The sequence below is a fragment of the Pongo pygmaeus genome, chromosome 6, assembly GCF_028885625.2.
Source record: "Pongo pygmaeus isolate AG05252 chromosome 6, NHGRI_mPonPyg2-v2.0_pri, whole genome shotgun sequence".
Lineage (NCBI taxonomy): Eukaryota > Metazoa > Chordata > Mammalia > Primates > Hominidae > Pongo > Pongo pygmaeus.
The window spans coordinates 139,653,285-139,671,257 of NC_072379.2; the positions used below are offsets into that span (position 1 = coordinate 139,653,285).

General features: G+C 43.5%; 1 protein-coding gene across 1 annotated transcript; it reads left to right on the forward strand.

Annotated features, from left to right (window-relative positions):
- Window positions 1-420: 420 nt before the first annotated feature.
- On the forward strand, window positions 421-10,328 carry NDUFB2 (NADH:ubiquinone oxidoreductase subunit B2). Its single transcript, XM_054496834.2, has 4 exons — window positions 421-594; window positions 6,619-6,763; window positions 8,610-8,713; window positions 10,245-10,328. The coding sequence occupies exons 1-3, from the start codon at window positions 497-499 to the stop codon at window positions 8,682-8,684; spliced, it is 318 nt and encodes a 105-aa protein (XP_054352809.1). The 5' UTR covers window positions 421-496; the 3' UTR covers window positions 8,685-8,713; window positions 10,245-10,328.
- The last annotated feature ends 7,645 nt before the right edge of the window (window positions 10,329-17,973 follow it).

The window sequence follows — 17,973 nt, forward strand, 5'->3', positions numbered from 1 at the left end:
CTATTGCTGCGTACAAATTTAGCCTGGCGCAATGCCTGTAATCCCAGCTACTCGGGAAGTTGAGGCAGGAGAATCGCTTGAGCCTGGGAGGCAGAGGTTGCAGTGAGCCGAGATAGTGTCACTGCACTCCAGCCTGGGCGACAGAGCAAGGCCTTGTCTCAAAAAGAAAAAAAAAAAAGAATTATACACCACTCAGTTTTAGGAGGGGCAGAACAGGGGGAGAGCCCTACAGGATCAGAGGGGCAACCAACAAGCTGTTTCAGAAGGCATGGGGCAGCTCAGCAACCATAAGTTATGCGTGGGCTCTGCTCTCGGGAGAGAGGTTTCCTGCAGCCAAAGGACCCACAGCTAATTTGGGTCAGGAGCGTCTGCCGGTTCCCCCACTCCTGGAGATGAGCGACTCCGTGACGTCACGGGAGGCGCGGGGCGGGGCTCCAGGGAAGCGAAGTAGGCAGGGGCGAGGCGGCTGGAGACCGCGGGGCGGACGCGGGCGAGCATGTCCGCTCTGATTCGGCTGGCGTCTTTCGCTCGCGTTGGAGGCCGCCTTTTCAGAAGCGGCCGCGCACGGACTGCTGGAGATGGTGGAGTCCGCCAGTGAGTGTCGGGCTGGGGATGGGGGCCTCGCCGGCCTGTAGCGGACAGCGCGGGCCTCCGGGACGCTCTCACCTTGACTGGGGCGCCTGAAGAGGTCGCGTCCCGAGGCATGCTGGGACCTGTAGTCCGCCCGTCTCCTGACGCCGCGACTCGAGGAGAGGGACCCCGCTGGGCGGAGGGAGAGGGAGAGACTTCGCTGGGCAGATGGGACACCATGTGCGGGGCCGTCATGGTCCTAGGGGCCGCCTGCCCTCGGGAGACGCACGCGTGAATGCGGAGCCGGCTGAGCGAGTCGGCGCCGGCGCGGGCGGTCCAGGCGGAGGAAGCAGCCTGCGCGGCGGGTGTGGACGCTCCTGGAGCGAGGCGGGGGGCGGCGGCGGTGAGGCCTAGGGAGGGCGCGGTCCAGGGTCCCGGTGCCTGGCTGCGGAATTTAGGGTAGAGTCGGTTCGGCAGCCTTTAATCAGAGACGTCACGTGGCCGCTTTTTAATGCTGAAAAATCACTCTGGCTGCAGGGAGTGGAGGCGACCGCCCAGAGAGAGTGCCGTCGGGTGAGAGGAGAAGAAAACCGGAAGCCAACGCTGGGGCAGCCGCGGCGTTTAGGAGAGTGACAGGCAGAGCCGCGCGCGAGGTGGCCCGAGACGCAGACCGGAGGGCGGAGGGCTGGGGGGGCGAGGTAGGGAGCAGCTGCCGAAGCCGAGTTAGTGGTGTGCAGAGATTCCGTAAGAGCAGGACTGGAAAAGAGTCATGGATGATTCCAGGTCCCTTAGATCATCAGCTACACTTTACCAAGAGGCATGTGGGGTCGTGATTCCAAGCTGGATTCTGGCCCCACAGTGGCTGGGTTCAAACCCCACCTCTGCCACACTCCAGCTGTGGGACCTTGGAAAAGTTTCTTATTCTCTTAATGCCTCAGTTTCTTCACCCATTTAGCGTCCATTTGCAAGGAACTAAATGAGTTACTGTTATCTAAAGCGTGTTTGTGTGTGTGTTTGTGTGTGTGTGTTTTAGGAGATGGGGTCTAACTGTCGCGCAGGCTGGAGTGCAGTGGTGCGATCCTAGCTCACTGCAGCCTCTAACTCCTGGGCTCAAGTGATCCTCCAGCCTCGGCCTCCCAAAGTGTTGGGAATACAGGCGTGACCCACTGCGCCTGGCCTCACTAAAGTGTTTAAAACAATTGCTGGTGCCTGCTAAGGACCGTACAAGTATTCTTTAACTGTTTTTGTTATTAAGGAACTGAGGCCCAGGAAATGAAAGGAGTGACTTGCCTGAAGTCCCACGTGGATTAAGAATCTGGAGCTGGGGCAGGTGTGGGGTGGGCAGAAGGCAAAGCCCTGTGTGACTTGGGCAAAGACAGTGATGGAGAGCCACGAGCGATAGCCCTTGATCCTGCATGAGGAGATGGGGGAATGCCGATCTTCCCAGAGGTATTGGCTTGTTCATAACACACACTTATTTCAGAGTGTGTGATAATTAAGTGCATAAATGTTTATGGAGCATCTTCTATATCCCTGCTCCTTTCTAGGTGCTGAGGATATAGCAGAATACAAGAGAGAGAATGAAGTGTACATTCTGGAGAGTAGAGACAAGTAGAAAAGACAGACCTTTTTTGAGTACTGTTAAGGGTTATGAAGAGAATACAGCTGGAGATTAATATGGAGAGTGCGTGGCGTGGGAGTAGAAGGGATATTGTATTTGGGGACGGCGTGGGAATGCCTGGGAGTGTGATTTGAAGCGGGACCTGAGGGATGAGAAGTCAGCCATGCAGAGACTCAAGGGAAGAGCCCGGTGGACATAAAAGGGCAGAGGAGGCATCAGGTGGAGAGGCCAGAGCCCGCAGGGTTGGCAGGAGGCCAGGCTGGAGTGGAGCGTAGGGGAAGAGTGGGAGAGACCAGGTCACAGGGACAAGTGTGGGGGCCGGATTAGAGAGGGCTTTGGAGGACTCGGGATTTTATTCTAAGAATCACAGGGAGCCACTGGAGTTTTAAAGCAGGAAAGTAATGTGGTCTGATTTATGTTTTAAAAATGTAACTTTGTCCAGGCGTGGTGGCTCACACCTGTCATCCCAGCACTTTGAGAGGCTGAGGCGGGCAGATCACCTGAGGTCAGGAGTTCGAGACCAGCCTGGCCAACACGGTGAAACCCCATGTCTACTAAAAACACAAAAATTAGCTGGGCATGGTGGTGGGCGCCTGTAATCCCAGCTACTGGGGAGGCTGAGGCAGGAGAATTGCTTGAGCCCAGGAGGCAGAGGTTGCAGTGAGCCGAGATCGTGCCACTGCACTCCAGCCTGGGTGACAGAGTGAGACCCCGTCTCAAAAAAAATAAAAATAAAAATGTAACTAACAGTTAACGGTGCATTTTTGTTTTTAAACTTGACTCTCAAACATTTGAAGTTGGAACAGCCATTATTTCCTTGGATGTTGTTTCTTCCCCATTCTCTTTCCTTCTTACAGGACTTGCTGATAGTGTCTTACTTCCTCATGTTTTTTGATCTTGAGCTTGTTTTCCCTGGAACTTCTTTGAGATAGTGCTTCTCTGTCTCTTGAGGGCGCCACCCCAATTCAGGCTCACATTAAATTCTCGGCTTGGGGTTTTTGGTCCACACAGGTCCAACACAGGTAGTGTGAATTTGGGTGTAAATCTACCTGAGGGCTGGCTTCTGATAACAAATTCTTGTTCCCTTGTCCATGGGAGGTTTATTTCTTGTTCACCCTTTTACCATATCGGGCTGCAGCTTTATTTAGCGATCTCGTCATTAGCCCTCCCACCTTGGGTGGGCCCCAGGCTGTGTCTCTTTCCCCACACCTCATGTAGCTATCCTGGTGGAGGTTCAAGGGCTCCTGGTGAAGGCAGCGTCAGTGATTGCTTAGCTTCCAGGCCTTGTTTTTACTTGAATTTTGCTCTTGGTGGATTCCTTCCTTTTGTGCCTGGTCAGTGATGTTTGTAAAAATCTTAAAAATCTCATCTAGCAGCACAGTTGTTTAATTTGGAGGGTTGTTCAGGGTGTCTAGTTTGCCACAATGCAGTTCATAACCTGGTTTGGAACATAACATCGTGAATTAGGTGTTGAGTCTTTGCATTCCTTAATCATGGCAATCGTTGTCATTGTTCCTGTGACATAATTGCAGTCTTTCAAATCTTTGTTCCAAAAGGTTTCTACCTTGCAGTTCCTACTTCAGGTTATAATTAAAACAACATGTCACTCTAGCAATAACGAAGCATGGGGAGCTGCTAAGATGGGTTTGAACTATAATGCTGGCATCGGCATTACTCAAATCTTTTTTTTTTTTTTTTTGAGACGGAGTTTCACTCTTGTTGCCTAGGCTGGAGTGCAGTGGCACAATTTCTGGTCACGGCAACCTCCGCCTCCTCGGTTCAAGTGATTCCCCTGCTTCAGCCTCCCAAGTAGCTGGGATTACAGGCATGTACCACCACGCCCAGCTAATTTTGTATTTTTAGTAGAGATGGGGTTTCTCCACGTTGGTCAGGCTGGTCTCGAACTCCTGACCTCAGGTGATCCTCCTGCCTCAGCCTCCCAAAGTGCTGGGATTACAGGTGTGAGCCACCGCACCCGGCCTTCAAATCTTGTTTTAATCAGTTTTACTGCTGGGCACTTATACCTAGATTGTATCAAAAAGCTATCAAAGAAGAAGGCTCTTGTTGTCTGGACACTGTGGCTCATGCCTGTAATCCCAGCACTTTGGGAGGCCAAGGCAGGCGGATCACCTGAGGTCAGGAGTTCGAGACCAGCCTGGCCAACATAATGAATCCCTGTCTCTACTAAAAATACAAAAATTAGCCGGGTGGGGTGGCACATGCCTGTAATCCCAGCTACTCGGGAGGCTGAGGCAGGAGAATCGCTTGAACTGGGAGGCAGAGGTTGCAGTGAACCAAGATGGCGCCATTGCACTCCAGCCTAGGTGACAGAGCGTGACTCCATCTCAAAAAAAAAAAAAAAAAAAGGCTCTTGTTATACTATATTGAATGATCCTGCATGGTTTAGTTACATAATGTGGTATCTATATGCGCAGGTAGATACTGAATGAATAATATAATTGGTATATGAGGACATTACAGAAACAGTATGCTATGTCATTCAAGTTGTAAAGTGGCGATATTTGGTAGGACCTTTTAAACATGATACTTAAAGTACATATATACACACATCTGCAAAAAATAAAAATCACCTTATTCATAACTAGTTATTAATACCTTAAATAAAGCCTTCCAAATTAAAGCGTTAAATTTTGGATGACTATTTAGAAAAAAAAATGGAATTTATCATTTCAATGTGGTAATGTTGGTTTTATCATGCTGGTTGGACTTCTAGTTAAAAGTTATGTCTTTGATTAATAAAAGGAGGAAATTTTTAATGGTGTGTGTTTGTAGGCAGGAGCTTGGGCTTTGCCATCACATAGCACCTCACTGGTAAATCATTAATAATTACAGGCCCTATCATAAGGTTATGAAAATTAAATGAGTTAAAACTTATAAAATGCTTAGTGTGGTATCTGGCACATGGTAAACACTCAATAACTGCCAGTCGTCTTTTAGAGTGGGAGAGGATAAAAACAGTCTGCCAGCCTGGCAACATAGGGAAACCCTGTCTCTACAAAAAATATAAAAATTAGCCAGGTGTGGGGGTGTACACTTGTATGTAATCCCAGCTACTTAGGAGGGAGGCTGAGGCAGGAGGATTGCTTGAGCCCAGGAGGTGCTTAGTCAGCAGAAGGATCGCTTGAGCTAAGGTCACACTGCTGCACTCTAGCCTGGGCGACAGAGCCTATCTTTAAAAAAAACAAAACAGCTGGGCACGTGGCTCATGCCTGTAATCCCAGCACTTTGGGAGGCCAAGGTGGGTGGGTCACCTAAGGTCAGGAGTTCGAGACCAGTCTGGCCAACATGGTGAAACCCTGTCTCTACTAAAAAAATACAAAAATTAGCTGGGCATGGTGGCGTACACCTGTAGTCCCAGCTACTTGGGAGGCTGAGGCGGGAGGATCGCTTGAACCTGGGAGGCGGAGGTTGCAGTGAGCCAAGATTGTTCCACTGCACTCCAGCCTGGGTGACAGAGTGAGACTCTCACAAACAAACAAACAAACAGAAAACAAACAGTCCTAGCTAACATGTCTCAAGAACCACTGCCATATTACTGTTCATAAATCTGTGCATTATGAAGACAAGAAATTTTAATGCACTTTTCATACAGGTACGAATTTCTGTGCTACACAAAAGAGAATATGGTTTACAAGCTGATTCTTACCTAAATGAAATTGTTAAACATATTTTATATAGGAATTCTCTTAAAATTTTTTTATCTACTTCTGTGTATTAGCATATGTATGGCTGCTGAATAGGTTTTAGGAATAGCCCCAGTAGGTGCAAATAATTTAAATTAGATGCAACATATAATATTTATACTCCAACTGAATAAATTGACTATGACTCTTATGGACTCTGTGCCACAACTTGTCAAGTGTCTGAATGAAAAGAAGAAAAAAGAAACACATATTCAAACTTATTGTTGAAAGTTCTTTGTTCAGAGCCATTAGCATATTTAATGGGATTTGCGAGTCCTCTCTCCCATATAGTTGTCTTTTTAATAAAGATTGTAATAGGCAGAGGACATAATTTGCCTCTCAAGTAGATAGCTAAACAAAGCAAAATTAATTTATTTTTCTGAGTAAGTTAGTGACCTACTAACAAGTTCACAGTCCCTTAACTAAAACCTTTGGGGCTAGCACCCCATAATCAACGCATTCAAATTTCTAGTGCAAAATAATGAATCTTCACTAATTGAAAACCAAAATTAGCCTCTTGTCAGTTTTGGTCAGTTTTTGCTGCTACACATGAAGCAAGCTTAGTAAAAAGTGAGTATTTCAAGGGCTTGTGAACTTCTGTCTATATTTCAGTGGCGATGAGAAACATTAGCTTTGGTTCTAGGATGTAACTCAGAGTAGTTTTGGATGACTTAACGCTTTGAGAATGTAGCATGGTGTCTGCCATGTTGTTTTGTCTTGCAGTGCCAGTGGTGGTGTGCACCTTGAGCCCCAGTATAGACAGTTCCCCCAGCTGACCAGATCCCAGGTGTTCCAGAGCGAGTTCTTCAGCGGACTCATGTGGTTCTGGATTCTCTGGCGCTTTTGGCATGACTCAGAAGAGGTGCTGGTAAGTGCAGGAGAAGAGCGCTTGTCGTTTTTTGGGTGGGGGAGGGAGGATGTATTAATAGCTTGTTTATTTTTCTGTTGTAGACCATTTTTCTGTCTGGACATCGCCCTTTGCCACCACTTTGTCCATATGTATATACAAGAATCCTGTTACTTAATGAAACATGTTATCTTCTCACCTTTTTTTTACACGAGGATGTATATTTAGGTGGTCTGTTTCTTATGGTTTCTGTTAGGTTGCCATCTTAGGGAGACTAAAAGCTAATTTTTTTTTTTTTTTTTTGAGACACAGTTTCACTCTGTCACCAGGCTGGAGTGCAGTGGCACAATCTCAGCTCGCTGCAACCTCTGCCTCCCAGGTTCAAGTGACTCTGGTGCCTCAGTCCCTTGAGTAGCTGGGACTACAGGTGTGCACCCCCACGTTGGCTACTTTTTTTTTGTTGTTAGTAGAGACGGGGTTTCACCATATTGGTCAGGCTGCTCTCAAACTCCTGACCTCAAGTGACCCACCTGCCTCAGCCTCCCAAAGTGCTGGGATCACAGGCGTGAGCCACCGTGCCTGGCCAGAAATGAATTCTTTTATCTTCTGAACTAGCGGTTCATTGGTAGGTTAGGTTTCACACTTAAATTCCTTTAAATGATGAATGTCTTCTAGTCTGTCCAGAGGCCTAGGGCAGCCAGGTTTGGGTGGGATGGATGTGAGTTAATTTGTCTTGAGAAGGGAAGTTAGTTTTAGTGATTTTCTATTTTATTTATTTATTTTTGAGACGGAGTCTCACTCTGTCACCCAGGCTGGAGTGCAGTGGCGCGATCTTGGCTCACTGCAAGCTCTGCCTCCTGGGTTCACGCCATTCTCTTGCCTCAGCCTCCCAAGTAGCTGGGACTACAGGTGCCCGCCACCACTCCCGGCTAATTTTTTATATTTTTAGTAGAGACGGGGTTTCACCATGTTAGCCAGGATAGTCTCGATCTCCTGACCTCGTGATCCACCTGCCTCGGCCTCCCAAAGTGCTGGGATTACAGGTGTGAGCCACTGCGCCCGGCCAGTTTTAGTGATTTTCTAACATATCATTAGCCTCAACTGAGGTTTTACCACAATTTGCAGAACATTCTTTGGGAAATTACATCTTTAAGACATTGAAATCTGTGCTTGTTTATCCAGGATACTTTGAATTGTAGTAAATTTGGGTTTGTTTCCAGGATAGGAAAAAAATCTTAAGCAGTATGTAAGTTCTAGAAGCATCAGGTTGCTTCATATCCCATTTCTCTTAGAACTTCTCTGTGCCGTTGTCCTTCAGTAAGGAGCTGCCTGGGTGTCTGTGAGCTGTCCGCATATTTACTATTTGAGGTGCCCCTACCTCACTGTAGGTCAGCTGTCCGGAGTATGTACAGTATGTATAGCTGTTAGGCCTGAGATGATGATGATGCAGCCAGATAAGCCCTTAGATCAGGATAGAAGATGAGGAAGTCCACCTGAGGCTTCTCCATTTCACAGCAGTAATGTTAGGAGAGTTGGAAACATATTTTGCCAGGACTTCGCCAGGATGTCAGGAACCTTTGAAACCTATTGCCTCCACTTCCCGCTACCCTCCCTCTATCACAAACACGTACCATTGGCTTAGGCTGGTACCTCCAAATGGGGAGGCTTTTAAAATTCAGACCAGAGCCCATATAATGAACAGACTAAAGAACAGGTGGGCCATCGAATAATTAAAGTAGAATTCGTTCCTGTGGTCAGGGGCTGAGCCATATTGTTTTTTTTTCTTTCCAAGATTTATTTAACAATTTAATTAGTTGCACAGAATGTAAATTCTTGACTTTTCTTTCTTTTAAATCGTTGTCACCAGGGTCACTTCCCGTATCCTGATCCTTCCAAGTGGACAGATGAAGAATTAGGTATCCCTCCTGATGATGAAGACTGAAGGTGTAGACTCAGCCTCACTCTGTACAAGTGGGTGTGCTCCAAATTTCTTTATGTCATATTTGCCTTTTTTCATAAACATTAGTTTTTACTTTGTGCCTATGATGGACTTGAAAAAACTGCATATTCTAACAGCATGAAGCTGAGTTAACCACGTCCTGTATCTGCTTTTTTTTTTTTTTTTTTGAGACAGTCTTGCTCTGTCGCCCAGGCTGGAGTACAGTGGTGTGATCTGGGCTTACTGCAACCTCTGCCTTCCAGGTTCAAGTGATTCTCCTGCCTCAGCCTCCTGAGTAGCTGGGATTATAGGCACATGCTACCACGCCTGGCTAATTTTTGTATTTTTAGTAGAGGCAGAGTTTTGCCACGTTGGCCAGGCTGGTCTCGAACTTCTCACCTCAAGTGATCTGCCCACCTCAGACTCCCAAAGTGCTGGGATTACAGGTGTGAGCCACCGCACCTGGCCATGTATCTGATTTCTGCCTTAAGTTTTCACATTTGCTTTGGTCTCTTCTTCCTTTTCATTGTATGTTTTATTTTATTTACATTTTTTATTTTGTAGAGACAGGGTGTCACTATGTTGCCCAGGCTGGTCTCGAACTCCTGGGCTCAAATGATTCTCCTGCCTCCGTCTCCCAAAGTGCTGGGATTACAGGCATGTGCCACCGCACCTGGCCCATTGTATAATAAAAAAAATTTTTTTTCCTAAGTTAGGTTATAATTTTAGGGTTTCATTTATCCATCCACTGATCAAAGATATATTAAGACCAATTCTGTGCCAAGCACAGGCCTACAGTGGTGAACAGGACAGATGGAGCTTACAGTACGTAGCTGCAAAACTACAGTGTCCTGCTCTCAACATTTAAATAGATCCAGCATATGGGAGTATTACTATATAGAACTATATGAAAACTAACTCTTTAAACAGTAAAGGGTTATGGCTTTTTCATTTTCCAGGTCAGGAAGTCAAGAGTTTTTCTTCTTTAAAAAGGGAGGTACTAAGAAGGTTCCCTTTCCCTATAAACCCCTAGGGGTTTATTTAACATGCTTTTATTTTAATTATATTTATTTTATTTTATATTTTATTTTATTTTATTTTATTTTATTTGAGACAGGGTCTCATTCTGTCATCCAGACTGGAGTGCAGTGGTGTGATCATGGCTCACTGTAACCCCAACCTCCTGAGCTCAAGTGATTCTCCCGCCTCAGCCTTCTCAGTAGCTGGGACTACTACTCTTGGCTAATTTTTGTATATTTTGTAGAGATGAGGTTTTGCCATGTTGCCCAGGCTGATCTCAAATTCCTGGACTCAAGTGATCCACCTCTTGGCTTCCCAAAGTGTTGGCATTACAGGTGTGAGCCAGTGTACCTGGCCAACAAATTTGTTTTAATGACTGGACTGTAAACCCTCGAGAGAGGAAGGGTGATTTGCTTCTTTCGTCTACAAGGCTGTCACATGATCGGTGCTCAATAAATACTTGAATAATTGAATAAATGAATCATGGATTTGAATTAGTGAATATAAAAGTACTTAAAGCTTTCTACTTTTGTTTTCCTGCAGGAGCCAGGTGAGAATTTCAAGGATTATCGACTTCGTATTGCACCTTAAAGTTACAAATTAAAGTGGCTTGGTCAAGAATGAGAATGGAGTTATGGATCTTTTTTTTTTGGGGGAGGGGGTGGGGTGGTGGAGAGGTGGTGAGAGCCGGGCAGGGGACAAGTCTTACTCTGTCACCCAGGCTGGAGTTCCATGGTGTGATCTCGGCTCACTGCAGCCTCCACCTCCTGGGTTCAAGCAATTCTCCTGTCTCAGCCTCCCAAGTAGCTGAGACTACAGGCGCCCGCCACCACGCCTGGCTAATTTTTGTATTTTTAGTAGAGATGGGGTTTCACCATATTGGTCAGGCTGGGTCAAACTCCTGACCTCAGGTGATTCACCCGCCTCAGCCTCCCAAAGTGCTGGGATTACAAGTGTGAACCACCTCACCCGGCCTGGATCTTTCTGATAATGGCAACTACCCTTTATGGATTATTATTTTTTCCAACTCCCACGCTTAGTGGTTTAGTGCCCTTTCAGCCGATCCTCTTAGGTACCCCATTGACATAGATAGGCATTAGCTCCATTTATCAATGAAGACAGCAAGGTTCACAGAGATGAAGTTACTTGCTTAGCATCACAGACTGTTAGGCAGCGAGATGAGGACTTCAGAGCTCACCCTTAGCTGCAGCGCTGTGCAGCCGCCGTCTCAGCTGGTGTCTTAGCTGTGTGTCGGCAGTTCCTGTGAACTCTTGCCCTTTGTCCACTGCAGTGGATTCTTGCCCTGAGTGGACAGAAGTTAGAGATCAGTGCAGTCAATTTATGAAGTAGCTCCCGTGGACTGGGCAGTTGTGTGGAGGGGCCATTGTGCAACTCTTAAGGCATACTTTTTTTTTTTTTTTTTTTTTTTTTAGTTTTTATCTCAAGTTTTAATGAACAATTAGAAGACAAGTAGTTTGACCTATATGACTAAGTTTCAGTATATTCTTACAGTTTTTATATATTTAATATAGGTTTAGAAGCATTTTTTACATAAAAATATTTACAAATAACATTTCTAATTATCATTTAAGTAATAAATATTCTAAAACATATATTTAAATAGTGGAAATGCAACACAGTTATGAGTATTCTTATAAAAAATTAAGCTCTAATAAATGGAACCAGAGAAAGTTGTATAGGAAAACAATATTTTCCTAATCGACATTAGTTTAGAAACTAATGTTGATTCTTAAAGTATTAAATGATTTCTGAGTCATATAATTGGCAAACTGTCTGTGGCATGGTGTGCCATAACCATAATTACTTGTTCATGTGTAAAAATATTTTAAATTGGCAAATAAAAAGCATTAAATGTTTTCCTGAATATATCATTTTTTGCCACTTCAGCCACAAAATTTATGTAATATAATATTTACAGAAAATGTTACTGTCAATTATATGAAATATTAGAAAATGACAAACACCATGTTAGGCTTAGTGGTACAGAGTAGATTGCAATGTAATTCCTGGTAACTCTAACCATGTCAATTGGACAGGTCCACAATAGTAGAAAAGGATTTTTAATTGAGAAGTATTAAAATATTTACTATCTTGGAGACTATCTAGGATCATTTCTTTTTAATCAGGACTAATTCATTAGCAAAACTTTTAAAAAGTATTAATGTGGCAACTTTCCAAGTTACAGTTTTCATATATGTCTTATGAATGTTCCTGAGCCCTTTTCATATTTTATTTTCACAGTGTTATTTCCTTGCTCATATCTTCTCCCCAGGGATGGGAGCACCATTCTTGTAAGACAAATTCTGTGATTATTCATCTTTAAAAATCTATTATTTTTAGTCCTGATACAGAGTAGGTACTCAAATGTTTGCTGAATGCATGAGCAAATCCAGCTTTATCTGTTCTTGTCTATAAAGGAAACCTTTTCAATATAGTAACTAGGGTTATTCATATTTGTTAATGCTCTGATATGCTAATAATTCCACTCTAATAATACATATTACATTAAATTGAAAATATATTTCAAAATACTGTTAACCACAAAGCTTTATCAAATATCTTTCCTACTTTTTTTAAAAAAAATTTATTATTATTATACTTTAAGTTTTAGGGTACATGTGCACAATGTGCAGGTTTGTTACATATGTATACATGTGCCATGTTGGTGTGCCGCACCCATTAACTCGTCATTTAGCATTAAGTATATCTCCTAATGCTATCCCTCCCCCCTACCCCCACCCCACAACAGTCCCCAGAGTGTGATGTTCCCCTTCCTGTGTCCATGTGTTCTCATTGTTCAACTCCCATCTATGAGTGAGAACATGTGGTGTTTGGTTTTTTGTCCTTGCGATAGTTTGCTGAGAATGATGGTTTCCAGTTTCATCCATGTCCCTACAAAGGACATGAACTCATCATTTTTTATGGCTGCATAGTATTCCATGGTGTATATGTGCCACATTTTCTTAATCCAGTCTATCGTTGTTGGACATTTAGGTTGGTTCCAAGTGTTTGCTATTGTGAATAGTGCCACGATAAACATACGTGTGCATATGTCTTTATAGCAGCATGATTTATAATCCTTTGGGTATATACCCAGTAATGGGATGGCTGGGTCAAATGGAATTTCTAGTTCTAGATCCCCGAGGAATCGCCACACTGACTTCCACAATGGTTGAACTAGTTTACAGTCCCACCAACAGTGTAAAAGTGTTCCTATTTCTCCACGTCTTCTCCAGCACCTGTTGTTTCCTGACTTTTTAATGATCGCCATTCTCATTGTGGTTTTGATTTGCATTTCTCTGATGGCCAGTGATGATGAGCATTTTTTCATGTGTTTTTTGGCTGCATAAATGTCTTCTTTTGAGAAGTGTCTGTTCATATCCTTTGCCCACTTTTTGATGGGGTTGTTTGTTTTTTTCTTGTAAATTTGTTTGAGTTCATTGTAGATTCTGGATATTAGCCCTTTGTCAGATGAGTAGGTTGCAAAAATTTTCTCCCATTCTGTAGGTTGCCTGTTCACTCTGATGGTAGTTTCTTTAGCTGTGCAGAAGCTCTTTAGTTTAATTAGATCCCATTTGTCAATTTTGGCTTTTGTTGCCATGGCTTTTGGTGTTTTAGACATGAAGTCCTTGCCAATGCCTATGTCCTGTATGGTATTGCCTAGGTTTTCTTCTAGGGTTTTTATGGTTTTAGGTCTGACGTTTAAGTCTTTAATCCATCTTGAATTAATTTTTGTATAAGGTGTAAGGAAGGGATCCAGTTTCAGCTTTCTACATATGGCTAGCCAGTTTTCCCAGCACCATTTATTAAATAGGGAATCCTTTCCCCATTTCTTGTTTTTGTCAGGTTTGTCAAAGATCAGATAGTTGTAGATATGCGGCATTATTTCTGAGGGCTCTGTTCTGTTCCATTGGTCTATATCTCTGTTTTAGTATCAGTACCATGCTGTTTTGGCTACTGTAGCCTTGTAGTATAGTTTGAAGTCAGGTAGCATGATACCTCCTGCTTTGTTCTTTTGGCTTAGGATTGACTTGGCGATGCAGGCTCTTTTTTGGTTCCATATGAACTTTAGTTTTTTCCAATTCTGTGAAGAAAGTCATTGGTAGCTTGATGGGGATGGCATCGAATCTATAAATTACCTTGGGCAGTATGGCCATTTTCACGATATTGATTCTTCCTACCCATGAGCATGGAATGTTCTTCCATTTGTTTGTATCCTCTTTTATTTCATTGAGCAGTGGTTTGTAGTTCTCCTTGAAGAGGTCCTTCACATCCCTTGTAAGTTGGATTCTTAGGTATTTTATTCTCTTTGAAGCAATTGTGAATGGGAGTTCCCTCATGATTTGGCTCTCTGTTTGTCTGTTATTGGTGTATAAGAATGCTTGTGATTTTTGTACATTGATTTTGTATCCTGAGACTTTGCTGAAGTTGCTTATCAGCTTAAAGAGATTTTGGGCTGAGACGATGGGGTTTTCTAGATATACAATCTTGTCGTCTGCAAACAGGGACAATTTGACTTCCTCTTTTCCTAATTGAATACCCTTTATTTCCTTCTCCTGCCTGATTGCGCTAGCCAGAACTTCCAACACTATGTTGAATAGGAGTGGTGAGAGAGGGCGTCCCTGTCTTGTGCCCGTTTTCAAAGGAAATGCTTCCAGTTTTTGCCCATTCAGTATGATATTGGCTGTGGGTTTGTCATAGATAGCTCTTATTATTTTGAGATACGTCCCATCAATACCTAATTTATTGAGAGTTTTTAGCCTGAAGGGTTGTTGAATTTCGTCAAAGGCCTTTTCTACATCTATTGAGATAATCGTGTGGTTTTTGTCTTTGGTTCTGTTTATATGCTGGATTATATTTATTGATTTGCGTATGTTGAACCAGCCTTGCATCCCAGGGATGAAGCCCACTTGATCATTGTGGATAAGCTTTTTGATGTGCTGCTGGATTCGGTTTGCCAGTATTTTATTGAGGATTTTTGCATCGATGTTCATCAAGGATATTGGTCTAAAATTCTCTTTTTTTGGTTGTGTCTCTGCCAGGCTTTGGTATCAGGATGATGCTGGCCTCATAAAATGAGTTAGGGAGGATTCCCTCTTTTTCTATTGATTGGAATAGTTTCAGAAGGAATGGTACCAGTTCCTCTTTGTACATCTGGCAGAATTCGGCTGTGAATCCATCTGGTCCTGGACTTTTTTTGGTTGGTAAGCTATTGATTATTGCCTCAATTTCAGAGCCTATTACTGGTCTATTCAGAGATTCAGCTTCTTCCTGGTTTAGTTTTGGGAGGATGTATGTGTCGAGGAATTTATCCGTTTCTTCTAGATTTTCTAGTTTATTTGCATAGAGGTGTTTGTAGTATTCTCTGATGGTAGTTTGTATTTCTGTGGGATCGGTGGTGATATCCCCTTTATCATTTTTTATTGCGTCTATTTGATTTTTCTCTCTTTTCTTCTTTATTAGTCTTGCTAGCGGTCTATCAATTTTGTTGATCTTTTCAAAAAACCAGCTCCTGGATACATTAATTTTTTGAAGGGTTTTTTGTGTCTCTATTTCCTTCAGTTCTGCTCTGATCTTAGTTATTTCTTGCCTTCTGCTAGCTTTTGAATGTGTTTGCTCTTGCTTTTCTAGTTCTTTTAATTGTGATGTTAGGGTGTCAATTTTAGATCTCTCCTGCTTTCTCTTGTGGGCATTTAGTGCTATAAATTTCCCTCTACACACGGCTTTGAATGTGTCCCAGAGATTCTGGTATGTTGTGTCTTTGTTCTCGTTGGTTTCAAAGAACATCTTTATTTCTGCCTTCATTTCATTATGTACTCAGTAGTCATTCAGGAGCAGGTTGTTCAGTTTCCATGTAGTTGAGTGGTTTTGAGTGAGTTTCTTAATCCTGAGTTCTAGTTTGATTGCACTGTGGTCTGAGAGACAGTTTGTTACAATTTCTGTTCTTTTACATTTGCCGAGGAGTGCTTTACTTCCAACTATGTGGTCAATTTTGGAGTAGGTGTGGTGTGGTGCTGAAAAGAATGTATATTCTGTTGATTTGGGGTGGAGAGTTCTGTAGATGTCTATTAGGTCCGCTTGGTGCAGAGCTGAGTTCAATTCCTGGGTATCCTTGTTAACTTTCTGTCTCGTTGATCTGTCTAGTGTTGACAGTGGGGTGTTAAAGTCTCCCATTATTATTGTGTGGGAGTCTAAGTCTCTTTGTAGGTCACTAAGGGCTTGCTTTATGAATCTGGGTGCTCCTGTATTGGGTGCATGTATATTTAGGATAGTTAGCTCTTCTTGTTGAATTGATCCCTTTACCATTATGTAATGGCCTTCTTTGTCTCTTTTGATCTTTGTTGGTTGAAAGTTTGTTTTATCAGAGAGTAGGATTGCAACTCCTGCCTTTTTTTGTTTTCCATGTGCTTGGTAGATCTTCCTCCATCCCTTTATTTTGAGCCTATGTGTGTCTCTGCACGTGAGATGGGTTTCCTGAATATAGCACACTGATGGGTCTTGACTCTCTTTATCCAGTTTGCCAGTCTGTGTCTTTTAATTGGAGCATTTAGCCCATTTACATTTAAAGTTAATATTGTTATGTGTGAATTTGATCCTGTCATTATGATGTTAGCTGGTTATTTTGCTCGTTAGTTGATGCAGTTTCTTCCTAGTCTTGATGGTCTTTACATTTTGGCATGTTTTTGCAGTGGCTGGTACCGGTTGTTCCTTTCCATGTTTAGTGCTTCCTTCAGGAGCTCTTTTAGGGCAGGCCTGGGTGGTGACAAAATCTCTCAGCATTTGCTTGTCTCTAAAGTATTTTATTACTCCTTCACTTATGAAGCTTAGTTTGGCTGGATATGAAATTCTGGGTTGAAAATTCTTTTCTTTAAGAATGCTGAATATTGGTCCCCACTGTCTTCTGGCTTGTAGAGTTTCTGCCAAGAGATCAGCTGTTAGTCTGATGGGCTTCCCTTTGTGGGTAACCCGACCTTTCTCTCTGGCTACCCTTAACATTTTTTCCTTCATTTCAACTTTGGTGAATCTGACAATTCTCGAGGAGTATCTTTGTGGCATTCTCTGTATTTCCTGAATTTGAATGTTGGCCTTCCTTGCTAGATTGGGGAAGTTCTCCTGGATAATATCCTGGATAATATCCTGCAGAGTGTTTTCCAACTTGGTTCCATTCTCCCTGTCACTTTCAGGTACACCAATCAGACGTAGATTTGGTCTTTTCACATAGTCCCATATTTCTTGGAGGCTTTGTTCGTTTCTTTTTATTCTTTTTTCTCTAAACTTCTCTTCTTGCTTCATTTCATTCATTTCGTCTTCCATCACTGATACCCTTTCTTCCAGTTGATTGCATCGGCTACTGAGGCTTCTGCAGTTCATCATGTAGCTCTCGTGCCTTGGTTTTCAGCTCCATCAGGTCCTTTAAGGACTTCTCTGCATTGGTTATTCTAGTTATCCATTCGTCTAATTTTTTTTTCAAAGCTTTTAACTTCTTTGCCATTGGTTCGAATTTCCTCCTGTAGCTTGGAGTAGTTTGATCGTCTGAAGCCTTCTCTCAACTCGTCAAAGTCATTCTCCGTCCAGCTTTGTTCCATTGCTGGTGAGGAGCTGCGTTCCTTTGGAGGAGGAGAGGCGCTCTGATTTTTAGAGTTTCCAGTTTTTCTGCTCTGTTTTTTTCCCATCTTTGTGGTTTTATCTACCTTTGGTCTTTGATGATGGTGACGTACAGATGGGTTTTTGGTGTGGATGTCCTTTCTGTTTGTTAGTTTTCCTTCTAACAGACAGGACCCTCAGCTGCAGGTCTGTTGGAGTTTGCTAGAGGTCCACTCCAGACCCTGTTTGCCTGGGTATCAGCAGCGGTGGCTGCAGAACAGCGTATATTAGTGAACCGCAAATGCTGCTGCCTGATCATTCCTCTGGAAGTTTTGTCTCAGAGGAGTACCCGGCCGTTTGAGGTGTCAGTCTGCCCCTACTGGGGGGTGCCTCCCAGTTAGGCTACTCGGGGGTCAGGGACCCACTTGAGGAGGCAGTCTGCCCGTTCTCAGATCTCCAGCTGCGTGCTGGGAGAACCACTACTCTCTTCAAAGCTTAGTTGGAAATGCAGAAATCACCCATCTTCTGCATCGCTCACGCTGGGAGCTGTAGATGGGAGCTGTTCCTATTCGGCCATCTTGGCTCCTCCCCTCAAGGCATACTTCTAACTAGGAGTTTTTAGGGCCAGAGGAATGGGTGAAGCAGGAGTTTTTACTTTTTCTAAAAT

Coding starts and splice junctions, on each gene's coding strand:
- NDUFB2 (XM_054496834.2), top strand. CDS start 497: ATGTCCGCTCTGATTCGGCTGGCGTCTTTCGCTCGCGTTGGAGGCCGC. Junction 595..6,618: donor GGAGATGGTGGAGTCCGCCA/GTGAGTGTCGGG, acceptor TTTGTCTTGCAG/TGCCAGTGGTGGTGTGCACC. Junction 6,764..8,609: donor ATGACTCAGAAGAGGTGCTG/GTAAGTGCAGGA, acceptor CGTTGTCACCAG/GGTCACTTCCCGTATCCTGA.